General features: G+C 45.8%; 1 protein-coding gene across 4 annotated transcripts in view; it reads right to left on the bottom strand.

Moving 5' to 3' along the window:
• Positions 1-23646, bottom strand: part of MYH11 (myosin heavy chain 11) — a 153978-nt gene that overhangs the window by 52351 nt on the left and 77981 nt on the right. For all 4 annotated transcript variants that reach the window (XM_054454934.2, XM_054454935.2, XM_063654349.1 and 1 more), the window contains 7 exons: positions 22674-22772; positions 18166-18309; positions 10067-10162; positions 6790-6908; positions 5530-5682; positions 3781-3954; positions 2291-2464 (listed from right to left, as the gene is read on the bottom strand). In XM_054454934.2, coding sequence (XP_054310909.2) covers positions 2291-2464; positions 3781-3954; positions 5530-5682; positions 6790-6908; positions 10067-10162; positions 18166-18309; positions 22674-22772 — 959 coding nt within the window. The remainder of the gene's footprint in view (positions 1-2290; positions 2465-3780; positions 3955-5529; positions 5683-6789; positions 6909-10066; positions 10163-18165; positions 18310-22673; positions 22773-23646) is intronic.

Below are 23646 nucleotides of genomic sequence, written 5' to 3'. Positions count from 1 at the left end.
ATGGTGGTGCACGCCTGTAATACCAGCTACTCGGGAGGCTGAGGCAGGAGAATCGCTTCAGCCTGGGAGACGGAGTTTGCAGTGAGCTGAGACTGCGCCACTGAACTCCAGCCTGGGTGACAGAGTGAGACTCTGTCTCAAAATAAATAAATAAATAAATAAATTAAGCATGGCATCACCTTTTCCACTCTCTAATGAGCATAATTTGTAACTCAGAGATCCTGATACATGGATATACAGAAAAAGGACATCTAGGCTTTTTACATTCCTGACTCCAACACTGACCATGCACACAGCCCTAATTTTTATTATGGTGAATATTAAATGAAAGGAACTGATAGTACTGCTTTGCTGGGTTATCATGGGGTGTGGGTTATCAGCATAACAGCTAGGCTTGACCTGAGAGAAGACTGAAAATAATTTTTAAAAAAAAATCCACTGATGAAGTAGGGAAAAGAAAAGTGGTGTCTCTATATGCTTAAAGGAACATATACCCCCTTGAATATAGGCAAGGAGTTGGGAAACTTTTGCTGAAGGCCCAGATAGTAGGTATTTTTGGCTTGGCAAGTCATACACTGTTTTGTATTTGGTTTTTTTTTTTTTGGTTTTTTTTTTTGGGGGTTTTTGAGACAGTCATTCTCCATTGCCCAGTCTGGAGTGCAGTGGTGTGATCTCAGCTCACTGTAACCTCCAACTTCCTGGGTCAAGCAGTTCTCTTGCCTCAGCCTCCTGGGTAGCTGAGATTACAGGTGTGTGCCACCACGCCTGGCTAATTTTTTTTTTTTTTTTTTTTTTTTTTTGTATTTTTAGCAGAGACAGGGTTTCGCCACGTTGGCCAGGCTGGTCTCAAACTGCTGACCTCAAGTAATCCACCTGCCTTGGTGCTGGGATTACAGGTATGAGCCACCACACCCAGCCAAGTCATACAGTCTTTGTCGCAGCTACTCAACTCTGGCACTGTAGTACAAAAGCAGCCAGCCATAGACATTATGTATACAAATGGGCATGGCTGTGTTCCAATAAAACTTTATTTACAATAACAAGCTGTGGGCCAGATTGGACTCTATTGCCAGCCCCTGGTAGAGAGCATTGTTTCTTCCCATGATGCAGTGTAGGTACTGAGGAGTCAATAGAATACTACAATTCTGCAAGCCAGACTAAGCTATGTCCTTTGTACATTATCCAAGACTCTTGAGAGCCACAGGGCAAGTGCCTATACAATAACAGCCAAGGCATGTTGATGGTGATGATGATGATGATGATGATGAAGAATACAACTATCATAGATTTCCCTGGCCAGAGCAGGCTGGCAATAGCAGACTCAAGGCTGTGACATGGGAGATTTTTGTTGAAGCCAGGTGTGGATGTATTAGTCACCCCATTCCAGTTGGTCCCGCCTGTTGGGTATAACTTGTAGTAGGAAGGATTTAGGGTCTATACAAGAAAAGCAGGCTGAGGCCAGGTGCAGTGGCTCGTGCTCATAATCCCAGCACTTCAAGAAGCAGAGGCAGGGAGATCGCTTGAGCCCAGGAATACAAGACCAGCCTGGGCAACATAGCAAGACCTCATATCTACACATAATTTAAAAATTTAGCTGAGCGTCCAGGCACGGTGGCTCGTGCCTGTAATCCTAGCACTTTGGGAAGCTGAGGCGGGTGGATCACCTGAGGTCAGGAGTTTGAGACCAGCCTGGCCAACATGGCAAAACCCTTCTCTACTAAAAATACAAAAATTAGCTGGGTGTGGTGGCAGGTGCCTGTAATCCCAGCTATTTGGGAGGCTGAGGCAGGAGAATCTCTTGAACCTGGAGGCAGAGGTTGCAGTTAGCAGAGATGAAGCCATTGCACTCCAGCCTGGATGACAAGAGCAAAATTCCATCTCAAAAAGGAAAAAAAAAATTAGCTGGGCATGCTGGTGTACACCTGTAGTCCCAGCTACTTGGGAGGCTGAGGCAGGAGGATCGTGTGAGCCCAGGAGGTTGAGGCTGTAGTGAGCTATGATCACACCACTGCATTCCAGCCTGGGCGACAAAATGAGACCCTGTCTCCAATAAAAACAGAAAGAAATAACTGTCTGGACATCACGGTTGGAAAACATGAGAGTGGCTACAGCTGATGCCTTACAGATGTGTAGACAAATTATGAATAGGACTTGGTTGGGATTTGCTTAGTAGCAGATGGCTTTGCAGTTTCCAGGCAGCCCAAGGTTCTGCCACTCTCAGACTACCTCTGCGCTGAGCAGCCACTAGGGCTCCCCTGAGATAGAGTCCCCTGGGCCCTGAGGCTGGTACCTTCCCGGCATAATGGATGATAGAGAACTCAGTCTTGTCCTTGAGCTGCTTTGGCTTCTGGAACTTAGGGTGGCTGCCCTGCTCCGTGCACAGCTTCTCCACGAAAGACTTGTCCGTGGCTTTGGGGAACCAGCACTCCTCGTCCAGCAGGGCCAGCACACCTGGAGGGTTGTTCTGTGGGAGACAAGTAGGGCTTGAATCAGAGAGAACACCCAACCTCGGGCATTCCACGAAGAGCTGGCCAACTATACACAACGCATGGGCATCCGCCGAGATCTGATACTGTATTTGCCCACATATAAAGATGAGTTTATGACCCCCATGCTTCCAAATCTACCCTCAAATTACCCTGTGCCCAATGGACCAGTAACAGGGATGGAAGGCAGAACATAATGTTTGCTGCCGCCCCCTAGTGGGCAACACGCAACATCATGAAGAGTTCATAATTCTCTCTCTTTTTTTTTTTTTTTTTTTTTTTTTTTTTTTAGACAGAGTTTTGCTCTGTCGCCCAGGCAGACAGAGTGCAGTGGCACGATCTCGACTCACTGCAAGCTCCGCTTCCTGGGTTCATGCCATTCTCCTGCCTCAGCCTCCCGAGTAGCTGGGACTACAGGCGCCTGCCATGGCACCCGGCTAATTTTTTGTATTTTTAGTAGAGGCGGGGTTTCACCGTGTTAGCCAGAATAGTCTCGATCTCCTGACCTCTTGATCCACCTGCCTCGGCCTCCCAAAGTGCTGGGATTACAGGCGTGAGCCACCGCGCCCGGCCGTGTTCATAATTCTTGCAAATGAATTTGTTGCTTGACTTGAATTCACCTAGGGTTCCTGTTAGAGAAGTTTTTTTTGGAGACAGGGTCTCACTCTGTTATCCAGGCTGGAATGCAGTGGTGCAATCTTGGCTCACAGCAACCTCTGCCTCCAGGGCTCAAGCAATCCTCCCACCTCAGCCTCCCAAATAGCTGGGACCAAGGCGTGCACCACCAGGCCCGGCTAATTAGCAGAAACCCTGTCTCTACTGAAAATACAAAAGTTAGCTGGGCGTGGTGGTGCATGCCTGTAATCTCAGCCACTTGGGAGGCTGAGGCAGGAGGATCACTTGAGGCAGGGAGGTAGAGGTTGCAGTGAGGCAAGATTGTGCCACTGCACTCCATCCAGCCTGGGCAACAGAGTCAGACCATGTCATTAAAAAAAAAAAAAGCAACGACAGAGAAGGAAAGGGAAGGGAAAGAGGTAGGGAAGAAAAAAAAGGAAGGAAAAAGAGGATGGAAGGAAGGCAGAAATTAAAGAAAATACCTTTGATATGAAAATGTGGGTTAATGGAAATTATAACAGTTCACAAGAATTCAGCTTACAGCCTTTCAGGACTGGGTGATGGATTGGGTGGGGGAATGCTGTGTGCATGGGGAGAGTGTGGGGTCCACGTCACCTCCACAGAGGCCACACACGTGTGCAAGGTGTGACGGAGCCCCGCACACCCACGTGCCCCTCACCGGCCGCTCGATGAGCTCGATGCAGGGCTGTAGGTCCAGACCAAAGTCGATGAAGTTCCACTCGATGCCCTCGCGCTGGTACTCCTCCTGCTCCAGGATGAACATGGTGTGGTTGAAGAGCTGCTGCAGCTTCTCGTTGGTGTAGTTGATGCACAGCTGCTCGAAAGAGTTCACCTGAGCACATGGCATGGGGGCGGAGCGTAAGCATCTTGGTATTAAGTCAGAAGACAAAGAGCCTCACAGAAGCTCCACCTGACAGCGCCCCCATGGCTCGCCCACATCCTGTTCTGCCATCCCAGCACCCAGACGGGGCTGAGGCCTCAAAACATGCTGCCTAGAGTCCACCAGGGCTGGCGAAGTTGACATCACATGGCCCTCACACACCCTAAAGATGCTTATCTCCTCCATCTGCACAACCATCTATGGATGGACAAACCTCGTAAGGCATGCTACTGCATGTACAAATGTGGAAACATTTTACAGATGTGAAAACAGAGGCGCAGAGAGAAAGTAACTCGGTAGTACACCTCTTTCAGGATATCTATCAATCTTAAAACCTCCCGGCTGGGTGTGGTGCTCATGATTGTAATCCCAGCACTTAGGGAGGCCAAGGCAGGAGGATCGCTTGAGGTCAGGAGTTTGCGACCAGCCTGGCAAACATAGCGAAACCTCTCTCTACTAAAAATACAAAAATTGGCCAGGCACGGTGGCTCATGCCTGTAACTCCAGCACTTTGGGAGGCTGAGGCTGGTGGATCACTTGAGGTCAGGAGTTCGAGACTAGCCTGGCCAACAGGGTGAAACTCTGTCTCTACTAAAAAAAAAAAAAAAAAAAGTAGCCAGGCATGGTGGCACTAATCCCAGCTACTCAAGAGGCTGAGGCAGGAGAATCACTTGAACCTGGGAGGCGGAGGTTGCAGTGAGCCAAGATTACACTACTACACTCCGGCCTGGGCGACAGAGTGAGACTCTGTATAAAGAAAAAGAAAAAATTAGCTGGGCATAGTGGTGCACTCCTGTAGTCCCAGCTATTCAGGAGGCTGAGACAAGAGAATTGCTTGAACCCAGGAGGCAGAGGCTGCAGTGAGACGAAATTGTGACACTGCATTCCAGTCTGGGCGACAGAGAAAGACTCCATCTCAAAAAACAAAACAAGACAAAAAAAACCCTTCCCTTTCTCCGATAACTTTCCTCAAACCCATGGGCATGGATCCAATATCCATGTTTCTACTACATGAGGTATTGCAAGCTCCTGCAAACAGTTCTTGGCTTGGAGGTGACCATGTAGCCCAATTCAGCTGAGTAAGAGTCAGTGAGACTTAATTCCAAGATTTTGGTTGGAACTGTTAGAAAAGAGATATGTGCTTTTTTTTTTTTTTTTTTTGCCAGGATTACTGAGGGGCAGTCTGGCTGGAGCTGGAGCTGTGGCAGCCATCTTGCCACCATGAGGGGAGAGCCTGCTTGAGAATGGAGCCAATATGGAGGAAGGCACAGAGAGAGGGAACGATGGTAGGAGATCAGATCCTGCCTACAGGATCCAGCTACATGTCTGGCCTTCTCAGTTCCAGAAACCAATGCATTTCCTGTTGGATTTCTGTCTCTTATACCCTCAAGGATTCACCCCTAACTAGACAGCCTCCTACCCTACAGTAGCCATCTATATGCCTTTCTCCAAAATCATGATTCCTCCAAGAAAAAGCCCATCTCAGAGAACCAAGACCATGGCTCTTACAATCCCACTGAGCTGTACCTCAAAGATCTCAAATCCAGCTATATCCAGGATCCCCAGGAAGGAAGCCCCTTGCCGATGGGTCTTGTCCAGGGCTTTGTTCACACGGGTGAGTATCCAGCGGAAAAGGCGCTCATATGTTGCCTTGGCCAAAGCCTCTACAGCAAAGTCAGCCTGCAGAAGGGAACCAGGGGAACCCGGTTATTCTCAATGGGTTCCATTTTCACATAAGCCAGGCTGGTGGTGAAGATTTTTATTCTTGGCCAGGCGTGGTCAGGCTCACACTGTAATCCCAGCACTTTGGGAGGCCGAGGTAGGTGGGTCACTTGAGGTCAGAAGTTCAAGACCAGCCTGACCAACATGGCAAAAACCCGTCTCTACTAAAAATACAAAAATTAGCCAGGCGTTGTGGTGCATGCCTGTAGACCCATGCAGGTGCATGCCTGCTTGGGAGACTGAGGCAGGAGAATCGTTTGAATCTGGGAGGCAGAGGCTACAGTGAGCTGCCATGACACCACTGCACCCCACCCTGGGCGACGGAGCAAGACTCTGGCTCAAAAACAGAAAACAAACAAACAAAACCTGACATGGGACTTTGAATATTCTAGTATTGAATAAATGAGGGATAAAGAGATAGATGGGTGGATGGATGGACAGATGAATGAATGAATGAATGAATGGAATGACAGCTGGATGGGTGATGGATGGATGGACAGATGGCTGGGTCATGGATGGACAGATGGATGAGTGAGGGATGGACAGATGATGGGTGAACAGATAGATGAGCAGATGAATGGATGGATGGATGGATGAACAGATAGATGAATGAGTGGATAGGAAGATGGATGGATGGACAGATGGCTGGGTCATGGATGGACAGATGGATGAGTGAGGGATGGACAGATGATGGGTGAACAGATAGTGGACAGATGATGGGTGAACAGATAGATGGGCAGATGAATGGATGGATGGATGAACAGACAGATGAATGAGTGGACAGAAAGATGGATGGATGGACAGATGCAGAGGCAGACCGTGGGTGAATGGATTGATGAATACATGAATGAGTGAACAGGTGGATAGATGGATGAATGGGTAGATGAACAGACAGATGAATGGGTGGATAGAAAGGATGGATGGATGGACAGATGCAGAGGCAGACCGTGGGTGAATGGATTGATGAATACATGAATGAGTAAACAGGTGGATAGATGGATGAATGGACAGATGGGTGGGTGCATGGATGGGTAAGTGATAAGTAAACGGCAGGTACATCATTACCTGTTCTTTTGTCTGGGCTTTCTGTACCACATCTCGCCCAACCTTGATACGAGGAGTGAGGATGGATCTGGTGAAATCTGTCACATTAATTCCCATGAGGTGACAAACTTTCTGAGCAGCTGGATGGAGAAAAGAAACATCTCGAGTGCATCACGAAAGAAACAGCTTGGCAGAAAGGCACATCACATGGGACATTTGTGATGTGTGAATACACCGGGTTCTCTTGGGGAAATGGGACCCGCTGACCGTGAATATAGCTTGAAATGTCCTAAAGGCTGCTGTCATTAGTGGTCACACTCCCCAGTATTTTGCTGAGAGCCAATGATTGGGGTGGGCTGAAGTAGGCCCCAGTTGGGGGTTTAGGGTCAGGTAGTTCTAGTCTCAAGTCCCTGTCCCTTCACACTTCCAAGTCATGTGACTTTGGAAAAGCTCTTTACCCTCCCAGAATCTTGCTTTTCTCAGCTTTAAAAAGGGTCAGCTCTTCAGTACCTTGTTGGTACCCAGGACTAAATAAGGTAAAGTATGTAAAGTCCCTGAGATGATAGATAGATAGATAGATAGATAATTAGATTTATTTTTATTTTATTTTTATTTTTGGAGATGGAGTCTCGCTCTGTCGCCCAGGCTGGAGTGCAGAGGCACAATCTCAGCTCACTGCAACCTCCGCCGCCCGGGTTCAAGCAATTCTCCTGCCTCAGCCTCCTGAGTAGCTGGGATTACAGGTGCCTGCCACCACACCCAGCTAATTTCTTTTGTATTTTAGTAGAGATGGAATTTCAGCATGTTGCCCAGGCTGGTCTCGAAGTCCTGAACTCAGGCAATCTGCCCGCCTCGGCCTCCCCAAATGCTGGGATTACAGGCGTGAGCCACTGGCCCCTGAGATTTATTTAATAGTTACTTAGTAAGTATTAAATAGTTACTAATAGTAACATTTATTGAATACTTACTATTCAATAAACATTTGTTTCACCCTTCTAGGATATGTGTTGCAGCATTGTTTGCAATAGCAAAATACTAGAATCAACCTAAACGCTCTTTTTTTTTTTTTTTTGAGCTGCAGTCTTCCTGTCGCCCAGGCTGAAGTGCAGTGGTGTGACCATGAGCTGATCCCCTAACATGAAAATAGCATTACATGCTGCTTTGCATGTGCAAGACATAGTAAATAGAGTTATTTTAGGATTTTTTTCCCCTATCTCTTGGCAAGAACGCTTTTTCATTTCTCTTTCCCTGAGGTCTTTCCTTGGCATCTGGATTCCATTAATTTGCCAGATTTAGGGACTCTAATATATAACAAACACCTGAGAATGAAACTGCCACTGCAAAATTATAACTGAGACACTGAACAACATCTGACCTAACCGACTCCATCTTGCTTCTAACTTCCAAGCTCCACTGAACGATTCCTGGGTGTAAGTCGAATTACCTTTGGGATGAACTTAGTTTATAGATTTTTTTTTTTTTTTTTTTTTTTTTGAGACAGGGTCTCATTCTATCACCCAGGCTGGAGCACAGTGGCACAATCTTGGCTCACTGCAATCTCTGCCTCCTGGGTTCAAGCAATTCTCCTGCCTCAGCCTCCTGAGTAGCTGGGATTACAGGCGCCTGCCACCACGCCCAGCTAATTTTTGTATTTTTAGTACAGATGGGGTTTCACCATGTTGGCGAGGCTGGTCTTGAACTCCTGACTTCAAGTGATCCACCCGCCTCGGCCTCCCAAAATGCTAGGATTACAGGCATGAGCCACCATGCCCAGCCTCTTAGTTTATAGTTTAAAACACAAGAACCCTTTTCCAAAACAAACCCCCTTCTTGCCTGGGGACTAGACTGCCTTTGTAGGAATAACAAATTAGCCCAAAGATTAAAAATTATGGTTTAGGAGTTCTGTAACTGGAGGCTACAAGAGTCTGACCCTCCCTAAATCGCTCCTGGGGATAACATCACTATTGTAAAACCTAAGATCAGTGCTTGAGATATTTTTGTGGACCCTGGCACCAGGTGGATCAGCTGACACCACCCAGATTGAGAAACTGGCTCATCTGATCTTACGGCTTCTATCCAGGAACTGACTCAGGGCAAGAGGACAGCTTCGACTCCCTGTGATTTCATCTCCGACCCAACCAATCAGCATCCCCAACTCACTGGCCTCCCCCTAACCACATTATGCTTAAAACCTCTGATTCCCGAATGCTCAAGGAGACTGATTTGAGTAATAATAAAACTCTGTTCTCCCATGCAGCCAGCTCTGCGTGAATTACTCTTTCTCTATCGCAATTCCCCTGTCTTGATTAATTGGCTCTGACTAGGTAGTGGGCAAGGTAAACCCAGTAAGCGGTTGCAACAGGTTTGATCAAGGTGGGCTCTAGGGAGCGGGAAAAAGCAACACAATATACAGCCTGGGCTGGGAAATAAGAAACCTAAGTTTTGCCCTCAGCTCAGCCACCAATAAGCATAGTGGTAGCCAGGCCAGCTTCTCAAAACACAAAATACTGTTTATTTGTGGGTAGGTTTATCAGATTTAGGGGGAAAATTACAGGATGCTCAGTTAAACCTGAATTTCAGATAAACAAGAATACTCTTTTGGTATAATCATGGTCCAAATGTTACAAGGGACATACTTAAAATTTAAAAAAAGGTTTGTTGTTTACCTAAAATTGAAATTTATCTGGACATCCTGTATTTTATCTGGCACCCCTAATTCTCAGGGCAATGGAGGTCTGTCTCCCCAAAACGACCACAGATACTGTAAGAAGAGCTATTCTTGTGTCATTTCCTGCTGTATCCCAGTGGCATATTGTAGGGGCTTGAGAAATATTTCTTTAACAAAACAATTAAGTGGAGTATTTTAGAAGAGAGGGTCCCTCAGGATCTTGTCTGGTCACTATTGGGGTGGGATGTGATGACTCTTGCCTGTAATCCCAGCATTTTGGGAGGCCAAGGTGGGAGGATCACTTGAGCTCAGGAGTTCAAGATCAGCTTGGGCAACACAGCGAGACCTCATTTCTATTAAAACTTGTAAAATTTTGTATTTTTAAAAAAGAAGAAATAAATAAAACTATTAGGTTTTTTTTTAATCCCTGCACTCTGATTCAATAACTTTCCACATAGGGTCTTGAGCACTGAAAAGTTTGAAAAAAGAAAAGTGAGTGATAAGAACCTAGTCCATCTGTTGTTAAAACCCCAGATACCTTCACCTTGAAAAATAACCAATGGTTAAATGCCACCTTCCCCACCCCCCCAACCCCAAAGTCATTGGTCATTGGGAAAAGGTGGCAAGTACCTGTGTTATCTGGCATGGACGCCTGGTCTGTGTTTCTTTCCTTCTTGAAGACGATATTTCCAAGCTGCAGGACCGATGATACCACCTTCAATATGGCTGAGGTGGGGAGAGAAGAGCAGAGCAGACACAGAGGTCAATGCCAAGGTACCCTGGAGTTTTGGAGCCTAAAGCCACTGGGGACCCAGAGTCAGCCTACATCTTTCCTCTGAAGAAACTAAATTCTGAGCTCAATATTTTCATATGGTTGCTTAAAACCTTGTGTTACAATGGAATACCACGCAGCAGGGACTGGCAAATTAGAGCCCATGGACCACATCTGGCCCACTGCTTGCTATTATGCATAAAGTTTTAGTGGAACACAGCTATACTTATTCATTTACAGATTGTCTATAACTATTTGCATGCTACACTGGCAGAGTTCATGAGTTGCAACAAAGATCGTCTGGCCTACAAAGGCTAAAGAATTTACTATCTGACCCTTTACAGAAAAATGTGTTAGCAACCCCTGCCACAGAACAGTGAGAATGAATGAGCTACAACTACCAAAAATCAAAACTGATGTATTGGGGCCAGCATGGTGACTCATGCCTGCGACCCCAGCACTTTAGGAGGCTGAGGTGGAAGAACTGCTTGAAGCCAGGAGCTTGATACAGCCCGGGCAATGTAGGGAGATCCTGCCTCTAAAACAAAAAAACACCCTGACATATCTTCCAGACACAAATACTGAACAAAAGAGGACAGATGGAAACAAGAACATACTGTCTAAGTCCATATATAGACAGTCCATCCAAGAAAAGGCAAAACTAATCGATGCTGTTAGAAATCAGGATAATGATTATCCTTAATTGAGGGAAGCTCCTAGAAGGTGCATGTGGGAGCTTCTGTGGGGCTGGTGGCATTCTCTTATTTAAAATGGATTCTAATTACACAGACGTGTTCAGTTTATAATAATTCTTTGCACTGCACACTATGACATACACAATTTTCTACATGTAAATCATATGTCAATAAAAGGATTTTTGAAATAAAAACCCTGTGCTTCTTACATACTCTGCTGGGTGTACCAGATGCCCATGTTGGGATGAAGAAGATATACATTTGTTTCCACTTGTTGTTCAGGTGTCTCCAAACAAAAATGCTGTGTTCCCAGAATACTTGGAACCTTTCTGACTCCATACTCAGGCCATGTTACTGTTAAAATAGTTTCTATGTCTGAAATCCCCACAAGACAATGAGTTTCTGGAGAGTGGGGGGCCTGCCCTAATCATCTTTGAATTTCCAAAGCCTAGTCCAGGATCCTGATACACATGGGAGGGAGGGAGAGAGATGGATGGATGGTAGGTGGAAGGTGGATGGATGGATGAATCAATGAATGAATAAATGGATAGAGGATGTGTTCATGGATGAATGCAGGAATGGATGGGTGCGTAGATGAATGGGTGAAGGATGGATGAGTAGAGTATAGATGGATGAATAGAGGATGGATTGATGGATGAATAATGCATGGTTAGAGGATAGATGGATGATGGATGGAAGGATAGATGGATGGATAGAGGATAGATGGATAGATGGAATGGACAGAGGATGGATGGATGGATAATGAATGGACGATGGATGGAGGAATGGATAGAGGATTGATGGATGGATGATAGATAGATGGATAAATGGATGGATGGAAGGAGGATAGATGGATGACGGATGGATGGTAGATGGACGGATGGATGGATGGATGGATGGATGGATGGAGAATGGATGATGATTAACACAAATTCTTGGCTTAGCTTAACTCAGGTACAAATCACCCAGAGTTCTGGCTTCAAATCAGTCACTATGTTCCAGGAACAAAGCCTAGAGATCCCAGACTTCTCTGGTTCCTCAGTCCAAACCAGACATTACAAGGCCCTTCACAACAGCTATTCTCACACCACGGGGTCCCTGGTTCAGCTCAGCAAAAGGACCCAGCTGCTGACCGCCCACCCATTTGCTCCCACTCACTATGGCAGAAAGCCTTCTCCCCAAAATGAATGAAGCTGCTGATGACAGGGCTTGGAAAGACACTTCCTTTTAACCATAACATCTATGAAAGAGGCTTTGTAAACTATGAAGAGTTGTACTCACAGTTTTAAAAGTGTAAATTTACACTAAAGATTGCTGAAACGCCTGCACAGCCCAGGTGAGCCAGCCAGCTCAGGGTTTCTCAATCTTGTCACTGCAGAAATTCTGGGCCAGATAATTCTCTATTGTGGGGAGCTGCCCTGGGCATCATGGGAAGTTTAGTCGCATCCCTGGTCTCCAACCACTAGATGTCAGTGGTGCTTACCCCGACAGAGTTGTGACAACCACAGATGTCACCAGACACTACTAAATGTCCCCTGGGAGGCAAACTCACCTCTGGCAGAGAACCACTGGTCTAAATGAACAAAGCCAACTAATGAGGACTGTGGGGACCCAAGGAGGCCACAAACCCATCTGAAGGGACCAGCAGCTACTCCATCTAGCCCAGTGTTGCTAGAACTTGATTTTTCCAGATAATGAAAACCCAGACTTTTTACGTGAAGTCTACCCACGGTTTTTTTGTTTTGTTTTGTTTTGTTTTTTTCTGTGAGACGGAGTCTTGCTGTCACCCAGGTTGGAGTGCATTGGTGCAATCTCGGCTCACTGCAACCTCCGCGCTTCCCGGGTTCAGGGGAATTCTCCTGCCTCAGCCTCCAGAGTAGCTGGGATTACAGGCGTGTGCCACCACACCCGGCTAATTTTTCTATTTTTAGTAGAGACGGAGTTTCACCATGTTGGCCAGGCTGGTCTCAAACTCCTGATCTCAAGTGATCCGTGTGCCTTGGCCTCCCATAGTGCTGGGATTATAGGCCGCAGTGCCCGGCCTACCCATATTTAAACTTTAGGAACCAATATTTTAAAATTTTGAAGGTTGTAGTGGCCGATCTCTCCTGTGGGCTCAGGAACCACTGATTTGCACTTTCTGGTATAGTTAATGTAATTTCAGAAATGACAAAAGAACGCCACTGCTCCCAGGCCATAAGAGATGAGCCTTGGGGCAGAGTTAGCACACAGCAAAGAAGTAAACCAGTGAGGAGACACAACACAGCAAGGGTGGTGACAGCTGGCAGCATCCTGGTGCACTGGTGCAAAGCACGCACTCTGCAGTTAGAGTCCTGAGTTCAAATCCCAGCTTTGTTTCTTATAAATCTCATCATCTTTGAATTTCCAAAGCCTAGTTCAGGGTCCAGATACACATGGGGAGGGAGGGAGATGGACGGATGGCAGATGGAAGGTGGATGGACGAATGAATATATAAATACATAGAGGATGGGTTCATGGATGAATGGATGGGTGGGTAGATGGAGGGATGGATGGGTGATGGATGGATGGGTGATGGAAGGATGAGTAGAGGATAGATGGATGAATACAGGATGGATTGATGGATGAATCGTGGATGAATAGAGGATAGAGACTCTACATGAGTCTCAATAAGTCCCATGAGCCTCAGTTTCCCTATCTGCAAAACGGAGATGGTAACAGTAGTACCTACTTTGTGAAGTTTAGGTCTTGTAAGATGCTGAGCAAGGGCCTGGCTAGTAGGTGGTAAAGAGTGGAAGCCACCTATATTAGGTGGAAGGTGGGTCTTTCTAAAATATATCCACCTGGAACCTATGAATGTGGCCTAATTTGGGGGGGTTACACTTATTTTTTTTTTCCTTTTTGTGGAGAGCGGGGTCTCACTATATTACTCAGGCAGGTCTCGAACTCCTGGGCTCAAGCTATCCTCCTGCCTCTGCCTCCTTGAGAGCTGGGATTACAGGCGTGAGCCACTGCGCCCAGCCTGAACGTGGCCTATTTTGGAAAAAAAGGTCTTTGCAGATGGAATCAAGCAAAAGATCTCAAGATGAGATCATCTTGGATTAACCTGGTGGGCCCTATATTTAATGTCAAGTGTCTATGATGGACAGAAGAGAAGACCCACAGAGTAGAATGCCACATGAAGGATGAGGCAGAGACTGGAGTGAGACAAGCCAAGGAAAATCCAGGAACTGCCAGAGCCACCAGAGGCCAGGACAGAGGCAAGGAACAGATCTCCCTCAGTGCCTCCAGAAGCAACAACCCCTGCCAGCACCTTGTCTTTAAAAAAAAAAAAAAATTTTTTTTTTTAATTTTTAGTATAGAAGTGGTCTTGCTATGTTGCTCAGGCTGGTCTTGAACTCCTGGCCGCAAATGATCTTCTCGCCTTGGCCTCCCAAAGTGCTGGGATTACAGGCATGAGCCATTACGCCTGGCTCCTGCTGACACCTTGATTTCAGAACCCTGAGCTCCAGAACTGGGAGAAAATAAATTCCTGTTGTTTTAAGACATCAAGTTTGTGCTAATTTTTTACAGTGGCCTTACACCTCTCTTCTTACTGAGGAATAAGAAACAGGACTTTCCAACACCAGACATGTGTGCCACCAAGGGGACACAGGATGGACAATTTAGATGATTTATCATCTTAAAAATATGTTAGAAACAGCATAACCAGGCCAGGCATGGTGGCTCATGGCTGTAATCCCAAGGATTTGGGAGGCTGAGGCGGGGGATTGCTTGAGGCTAGGTGTTCAAGACCAGCAAGGACAACATAGCAAGACCTTGTCTCTATAAAAAATTAAAAAATTAGCTAGGCATGGGCCAGGTACGGTGGCTCACACCTGTAATCCCAGCACTTTGGGAGGCTGAGATGGGCGGACCAAAGGTCAGGAGACTGATACAATCTTGGCTAACACGGTGAAACCCTGTCTCTACTAAAAATACAAAAACAAAATTAGCCAGGCATGGTGGTGGGCACCTGTAGTCCCAGCTACTCGGAGGCTGAGGCAGAAGAATGGCATGAACCTGGGAGGCAGAGCTTGCAGTGAGCTGAGATCGCGCCACTGCACTCCAGCCTGGGCGACAGAGTGAGACTCCCTCTCAAAAAAAAAAAAAAAAAAAAAAAAAAAAAAAAAAGAAGCCAGGCATGGTGTGGCACATGAGGATATCTTGAGCACAGGAGTTCAAGGCTGAAGAACCCAATGTGGTGGGGAAAATCCTGGTCTCCCCTGGTCACTTGGAGCCTCATGAAGCTTCAGCCTGGTGCCTGACCCACCCCCTTCTCCATAGGCTCCTTGATGGAGGGTTTAGAAGTTGCTCTTGGTTTATAAATGGGGTTGGTGTACATTTGGGACTAAGTTGGTTCCCATGAGAGTTGGTCATTTGCATGCCATCATCTGAATGCTTGCTCTGTGTACCATCTGCTCCATTATTTGCTTAACCATTTTCTTTAAATTTACTTCCTTCTCCTTCCTTACATTTGTTTTAATAGAAAACTTTCTCTATCTTAAGTGAAAAATCATCTTCACTTTCCATAAATAGATGGCAATTATAAATATAAATACAAGGAAAACAGTATTACCAAATTCTAGCTAGATGCTTGGGCCTGCCAAAGGTGCCGGGCCTGGGGTCTGGTCTCTGTGGTTAAAGTGGAAATTGGCAAGTGCCAATGTACACTGAGAACACTGGGGGCTGGGCATGGTGGCTCACACCTGTAATCCCAGCACTCTGGGAGGCCAAGACGGGTGGATCATCTGAGGTCAGGAGTTTAAGACCAGCCTGGCCAACATGGTGAGACCCAGTCTCTACTAAAAATACAAAAAAAAATAGCAGGGCATGGTGGTGGGAACCTGTAATCCCAGCTACTCAGGAGGCTGAGCCAAGAGAATTGCTTGAACCCGGGAGGCAGAGGTTGCAGTGAGCCAAGGTCGTGCCACTGCACTCCAGCCTGGGTGACAACAGCGAGCCTCCATCTCAAATGAAACAAAACAAAAACCCTAAAATCAAAAATTAGCCAGGCGTGGTAGCACATGCCTGCAGTCTCAATGACTTGAGAGACTGAGCTGGGAGAACTGCTTGAGCCTGCAAGGCAGAGGTTGCAGGAAGCTGAGACTGCACCACTGTACTCTAGCCTAGGTGACAGAGTGGCGTGATCTCGGCTCACTGCAGCTTCGACCTCCTGGGCTCAAGCAATCTTCCCGCCACAGTCTTCCAACTAGCTGGGACTACAGTGTGTACCACCACACCCAGTTAATTTTTTGTATTATTTGTAGAGAAGGGATCTTGCCATGTTGCCCAGGTTGGTCTCAAACTCGAGCTCAAGTGATCTGCCTGCCTTGGCCTCTCAAAGTGCTAGAATTACAGGCGTGAGCCACCATGCCCAGCAAAACAATTTAAATGGTCTCATTGTTTTCTTTCACAAGGACAGACAATGATTTAATAAACCCTCTATCAATCAACCTATTTTAGTTTGTTCCAGTTTTTTTCTATTTTCTTTATTTTTTTTTGTAGAGACAGAGTCTCGCTATGTTGTCCAGGCTGGTCTCGAACTCCTGGGCTCAAGCAATCCTCCTGCCTCAGTGTCTCAAAATGCTGGGATTACAGGCATGAGCCACTGTGCCCAGCCTGTTCCAGTTTTTTATTATTTAAATAAAACTATACTGAACAGTGTAGTACATTAAGAAAAAAGGATTTGGTAAATTCCTGGCACACAGCAAATACTTAACCATTGTTTATTGTTATTTAAAAGCAAGATTAGAAGCAAAACTGACCCCTGTCCCAAATAAAATGAATCATTCTTGGAGTGCCTATGTCATTCAGACAAGGAGGCTATCAGCACTAGATTCTGATGTGGGACCCTGGCCAAGACCCACACACACCATTCATTTGTCAACCGACCCATAGAGCCTTATTTTTCTAGACCCCAAGTTATCTTCGGAGGAGCTGCCCCTCTCCTTATGCAGCATTTCAGCAACCTCAGTGCTATTCTGGGGCTCCAACCAGGCGTAGGCGTGGGAAGGAAGGGAAACTTTCCACAGTTCTGGCCTGGTGTTCCTGAAAGAGATTAACCTTGAACACTGAGGCACATCTAACCCAGAAGGAAAACAGTGTCATTTCAGAAACACAGTGTCCTGACCAAGAATTTCTTTCTGAGCTGTCCTGTTCTCAAGACCCAGTGTGTTTCTTGGCCATTGGTTGGATGATTTTGATCAGTATCAATCGATCACCAGAGCAACCCCTCCAGGAAGAGCCTGAGTAAATCCACTGCCTCGATCACTCCCCCTCCCCTAAACTCTGCCCACATGTTCCTGATGAGGCCAACATCTCTACCTTCAGCTCCAAGAATCCATTCTTAGGGACCATAATGAAACCACCCTGTGCTTTCCACAACCCTGCCTATGCTGCATAGCTCAGGAATGTGCATATCAACCTAAGCTAACCAATCAGAGTCAATGACACTCCGTTCAGGAACTTAAGCCAGGAATCTACTGTGTTCTTTGGACATAAACCCAAAGAATGTAAGGGCTGGAACCCAGACATGTTGCTGTCAACAAACTGCATCCTACAGAGAAACAATGTAGTCGAGAGAGATAGAAGACAAGAAATTAGGTTCTAGAAAAATCTTTTGAACACCTAGATCTCACTGTACCTGAAGCTTGAATTCCTGAACTTTTTTTTTTTCTTTTTTTTTGAGATGGAGTCTAGCTCCATTTCCCAAGCTGGAGTGGAGTGGTGTGATCTTAGCTCACTGCAACCTCTGCCTTCTGGGTTCAAGCAATCCTCCCACCTCAGCCTCCTGAGTAGCTAGGACTACAAGTGTGCACCACCAGCCCTGGCTAAATTTTTTGTATTTTTAGTAGAGACAGGGTTTCACCAAATTGACCAGGTTGGTCTCGAACTCCTGACCTAAAGCGATCTGCCCACCTTGGCCTCCCAAAGCGCGAGATTACAGGCCTGAGCCACCGTGCCTAACCTCCCTGAACTTATCAATATTGTGAGTTAGTCACTTTCCCTTTGGTTTAAGCCAGCTCAGGTTACTTGCAACTAAAAGAGTCCTAGTTATACAGCCACTTTTCTACAATACAAACAAACCACCTAGAATAAAATTCATTTTCCGCCTTTTTTTTTTTTTAATGGAAGGTGGGGAATTCAGAGAGCAGAAATCTGTCCTGACCAGAGAAGAGTTCTTAACAGGTTCCATTGGTATCCAGGCAGGCTACCTTCCAGACTCAAGGTGTGAGACTTACATAGCTGTTCCTCCTCGCTGAAACCCATGATCGCCATGGCCTCCACGGTTTCCTGGAACATCTCATCATCCTGGGCTGCTGGGATGGGCACAAAGCCATTGGAGAGGAAGGTGTAGTTGTTGAAGCCCTCCAAAAGCAAGTCACCTAGAAGGAGAGAAAGAGAGGTCAGAGTCAATAAGACACACTTCTAATTTCAACATGAGATAGAGATCTGGTCAAGGGTCTGGGCCATCATAATTCCTTTCCCTTTCTCAAGGCTTGGACCATTTAAAACCCTCATGCGTCGTCATGTAGACAGCCTCACCAACCACTGCCAGCCTTGCACAGTGGTGCAGGTTGTGCACTGCACCAGTGACTGCAGCTGATATCCAGCCTTGGTTCTGCTTGCTAAGCCACAATCCCTGGCACGAAGTTACATTTACCTGGAGGAAGGGATGCCTTTACCTCAATTGTCCAGAGGCACCCTGCCTTCAGAGACAAAGCTGTCAGAAGAGTTAGATCAAACTTTACTCTTTTTTTTTTTTTTTTTTTTTTTTTGAGACGGAGTCTCACTCTGTCATCCAGGCTGGAGTGCAGTGATGCGATCTCGGCTCACTGCAACCTCCGCCTCCCAGGTTCAAGCGATTCTCCTGCCTTAACCTCCCGAGTAGCTGGGATTACAGGCGCCCGCCGCCACGCCCAGCTAAATTTTGTATTTTTAGTAGAGATGGGGTTTCACCATGTTGACCACACTAGTCTTGAACTCCTGACCTCAGGTGATCCACCCACCTCGGCCTCTCAAAGTTCTGGGATTACAGACGTGAGCCACCGTACCTGGCCTTATTCATGTATTTATAAAATTTTTACCAAATTCAAACAGGCACATGAGTTTTAAAAATCAATTACTACCAAAGGTTTATAATGAAAAATAGCATTCTTCTGTCACATCCCTTTTCCAACTCCTACCTTACTCCATAATACCTGCTTTTATCTCTTTTAGCTGCTTTTTATCTGGCAGTTACCACTATCTCTCTGCAGAATAGGCTTGCTATATATACGAGCCTATTATAATGTATATACCATTATGTATTATATATAATAGGCCAAGGGTTCCCCAACCCACAGGCCATAGACCAGTACTGGTCCATGTTAGGAACCAGGCCACACAGCAGGAGGTGAGCAGCAGGTGAGCAGTAGGTGAGCGAGTGAAGCTTTATCCATTATTTGCAGCTGCTGCCCATCGCTTGCATCACTGTCTGAGCTCCACTTCCCATCAGATCAGTAGCAGCATTAGATTCTCATAGGAGCGCAAACCCTATCGTGAACGGCACATACGCGGTCCTTATAAGACTCTAATGCCTAATAATCTCACTGTCCCCCATCACCCCCCGATGGGACCGCAGGAAAACAAGCTCCCAATGATTCTACATTATGGTGAGTAGTATAATCATTTCATTATGTATTACAATGTAATAATAAAGTGCACAGTAAATGTAATACACTTGAATCATCCCCACACCATCCCCCACACCCTGCCCGCCCAATCTGTGGAAAAATTTTCTTCCAGGAAACCAGTCCTCAGTGCCAAAACTAACAGGCGCTTTTGGCCTATTGGAAGACCAGAGGCAAAGCACAATCGTTGTAATAGGCGATTTCTGGATATGTCAAGTTTCGATAGTACCTAGTGACTTCCTGCTATGGTAGGCAAAAATGCAGCTTTCTTATACTACCTTTCCTTTCCCCCAGCTATTTTTTTTTGACTGGGAGTTTCACCTTTGCCCAGGTTGGAGTACAGTGGTGCAATATTGGCTGCTCACTGCAACCTCTGCCTCCCGGGTTCAAACAATTCTCCTGCCTCTCGAGTAGCTGGGATTACAGGCACCCACCGCCACGCCCAGGTAATTTGTTGTATTTTTAGTAGAGACGGGGTTTCACCATGTTGGCTAGGCTAGTCTCGAACTCCTGACATCAGGTGATCCACCCGCCTCAGCCTCCCAAAGTGCTGGGATTACAGGTGTGAGCCACCGTGCCCAGCCACCCCCAGCTATTTTTAGTTGAATCAATATATAAGGCTCATATCACAGGTTGGCAAATCTGGTCCCCTGTTGTTTTTGTAAATAAAGTTTTATTGAAACACAGCTGCTCTGATGTCCTTGTTTATTTCTCATGACTGCTTTCTCACTAGGCAACAGAGTTGAGTAGTTGCAACAGAGGCCATCGGGTCCTTAAAGTCTAAAACGTTTACTACTGACCCTTTAGTGAAAATAGTTTGCCAACTCCCTTTTTATTATGACATTAATTAGATATTCTCTGTAAAACTGTATCCTACGATTACATTTCCTTTGTTGTTGTTCAGCTTCTCCCCCACCCCCAACTTTATAATTGCCTTTCTTTCTCCTGCACCATTTGCTTTTATTATACCCTCCAATACATCAAGGATCCTCTTCCAGGTCAATCTTTAATTAGGCTGGATTCGGTTATACTTTTGGAGAGACATCAGCAAGATATTTTTCTTTTAAAATAAAGGTCTTTTATGGGTCAAGTCACTTGGAAGTTCCTTGATAAACTCGAGGTTAAATTGACCGAAGACACCAGTTAACTCAAACTTTTGGATTAACTTGAAATGCCTGATTCAAGTCACGAGGATTGAGGTCTTTGCCAAGACTTCATTATCCCGAGTTTGGATGCATTTAGGAATATTTGGTTCTCTCTAAAAGCCTAACATCTTTCCAGTTCTATCATCTAGAATACAAAGGGCCCCTGGGAATTTAGTTGTGAGCCCTATACTTGCCCATTTCTGGAAGACCAGAGGCAAAGCACAAAACTGGAACTCAAGGTACCAGACAACCAAACTGTTTTCTCTGGTGCCAAATAAAACGAAAAGGAAAGTCAACATTTTTCCCTGGCCCATTCCACAGGGTCCTGCACTGTAACTGCTAATATACCATGTTTGCTGGTACATAAAAAATCCATTCAGCATTCTCCGTTTACCAAAAATTGCTCCACCTCACATCCTATCTTCCTGAAAGCCAGCCATTAAGGAAACTTATTTTTATTTTTTGAGACAGAGTCTCACTCTGTCGCCTAGGCTGGAGTGCAGTGGTGCTATCTCAGCTCACTGCAACCTCCACCTTCTAGGTTCAAGCGATTCTCCTGCCTCAGCCTCCTGAGTAGCTGGGATTACAGGTGCCAGCCACCACACCTGGCTAATTTTTGTATTTTTGGGGAGACAGGGTTTCACTATCTTGGCCAAGCTGGTCTCAAACTCCTGACCTCAGGTAATCCGCCTGCCTCTGCCTCCCAAAGTGTGAGATTACAGGCAAGAGCCACTTCGCCCCACCCTGGAAATTTAAATAATGGATAATGCCACCCCCTAGTAGCTGAGCTCTACAATACACTCCGACACAGCGAAGTTCTGAGCTCACACAGATCCTTTTGGTTACTGTCTTAACCAAAATAACTAACCTTGGGCCACAAAAGAGATGGAAAGCAAAGTCTGTATTGTTCCTATAAAATTTCAGACTTAAAACTTATTACTAACATGTAGACTCTACTATGCACAGATAGTCACTGATCCATTCCTTTTTTAAGCTATGTGATTTGTATATATTTTTAAGAGTTAGTAAACAACTGCATGTCCAGAACTCATAACTTCCTACTGGAGTTGGTATACAGTGTATTGTATTTACATAAAAAAACATTTTTCCCTACAACAGAGGTCAGCAAACTTCTGCACACTGCCTGTTTTTGTAAATAAAGTTTTATTGTAACACAGTGATGCATCTGCACTCACTGATTTATGTGTTGCCTATGTTGATTGGTTTATGTGCTGCCTGTGCTCATTGGTTTATATGTTGTCTGTGTTCATTGGTTTATGTTGCCTGCGCTCACTGGTTTAGGTGTTGCCTGCGCTCACTGGTTTATGTGTTGCCTGTGCTCCTTGGTTTATGTATTGCCTGTGGCTGCTTTTGTATTACAATGGCAGAGTTGAATAGCTGTGACAGAAGCCACCTGGCTTGCAAAGCCTGAAGATTTACTATCTGGCCTTTTACAGAAAAAGTTTTGACCCCTGTTCTACAAAATCACTGGCAAAACATGTATAATGAAAAATGCTTAGTCCCGCTGCCCCTGCAAATTCCTTATAAAACCAAAATGCATCTTTATATTTGCAAGTTTTATAAATTGGCAAGTAAGGCAAATGTCTTTCTCCCTTTCCTTGAAGGCATAGATTGTGTCTAGTTGGACTTGATGCTCTCTGGTCTAATTAGACATGAATCATTAATGATCTAATGTCTAATTGGAGTTGATGGCTACTATGTCACATAGTAGGTACTCAGTAAATGAGAATGACTGAACACAAGCCACACTCACTCACTGTGATGAGATGAAGAACTGCTCATATGTCACTCACAGACATGGTCCTTTCTGGCAGGATCTGAGACTGTTTTAATAGCCAATCCCTTAACCCCGGATTCTGACGAAAGGGAAGGTTCAAGCCATCCAATCACATGTCATTGCTAGTCACTTACTTCTCATCTTCTCCTTGGCTCCAGCAATCATGTAGTAAAAGATGTGGAATGTCCTCTCATCTCTGGCTTGGCGAATTGCCCGTGATTTTTCTAGCAGATCTGGTTTGGAGGGAGTTAGGGATTCTGGGGATACTGCAGGTGTTCCTCTGGTCTTCCACCTCCATCCCTGTCACACCCAATTCACACGGGATGACTTTCCAGTTCTGCCCCTGGGATCGGTAATGTCTAACTTTGACCATCGCCCCTGTGGACACATGGAACCACTGGGTGCTGCCAGCAGACTTCAGATGCAAAAAGAAGGGAGGGGAATAGAGTGAAAAGAAAAAGCATAAAAAGTCTCCAGGAAGATGGTAATGGTAATGAGATGTTCCCCTAACAGCCATCACCAGCAAACCTTCTTTAAAATGAGCTGTCTTCAGACATTACAGAATACAAATAATGACACCCTCTATGATCCTATGATTTATGATTCATTCCTATGTGAAACGATTGATATAAATTGTCTCACTGAAGCCTCACAAAGTATGCTAGGAAGTAAGTGCAACTATTATCGGTGTTTTCAATAAGGGGAAACTGAGGCTCAGAGAAGAGAAGTCCTTTCTCAAGATCATACAGCTAGCAAGTGGCAAAGCTGTCTTCCATGTTCTCCGTTCCAAGAGTGGGGTCTGATGGGACGGAGGGGAGACAGACCGTAAACACGCCACACTAATTAATTTCAGGAGAGCTGCTCCGCCATGGGGGGTGGCAGGAAGGAGAGTAGAGGGGAGGGCAGATGAGGCTGGCATGGAGATCACAGGGGCCGGGGTGATGGGAGAGGGCAGCTGGGAGGCTGGGCTACTGTACTGGGTGGATTTCCACAGCACTAAGCGTGATGGTGCGGGATGATGGGGCTACATCAGCAGACCTTGTCTTCTTCAAGTCCTAAAGCCAGCTAGCAGTGCCTGGGCTACCACAGCCCATGTCCAATCTGGAA

The sequence above is a fragment of the Pongo pygmaeus genome, chromosome 18 (assembly GCF_028885625.2).
Source record: "Pongo pygmaeus isolate AG05252 chromosome 18, NHGRI_mPonPyg2-v2.0_pri, whole genome shotgun sequence".
Lineage (NCBI taxonomy): Eukaryota > Metazoa > Chordata > Mammalia > Primates > Hominidae > Pongo > Pongo pygmaeus.
Note: the sequence above shows the minus strand (reverse complement) of the source record. Positions and strands in the feature narration are given on the sequence as shown.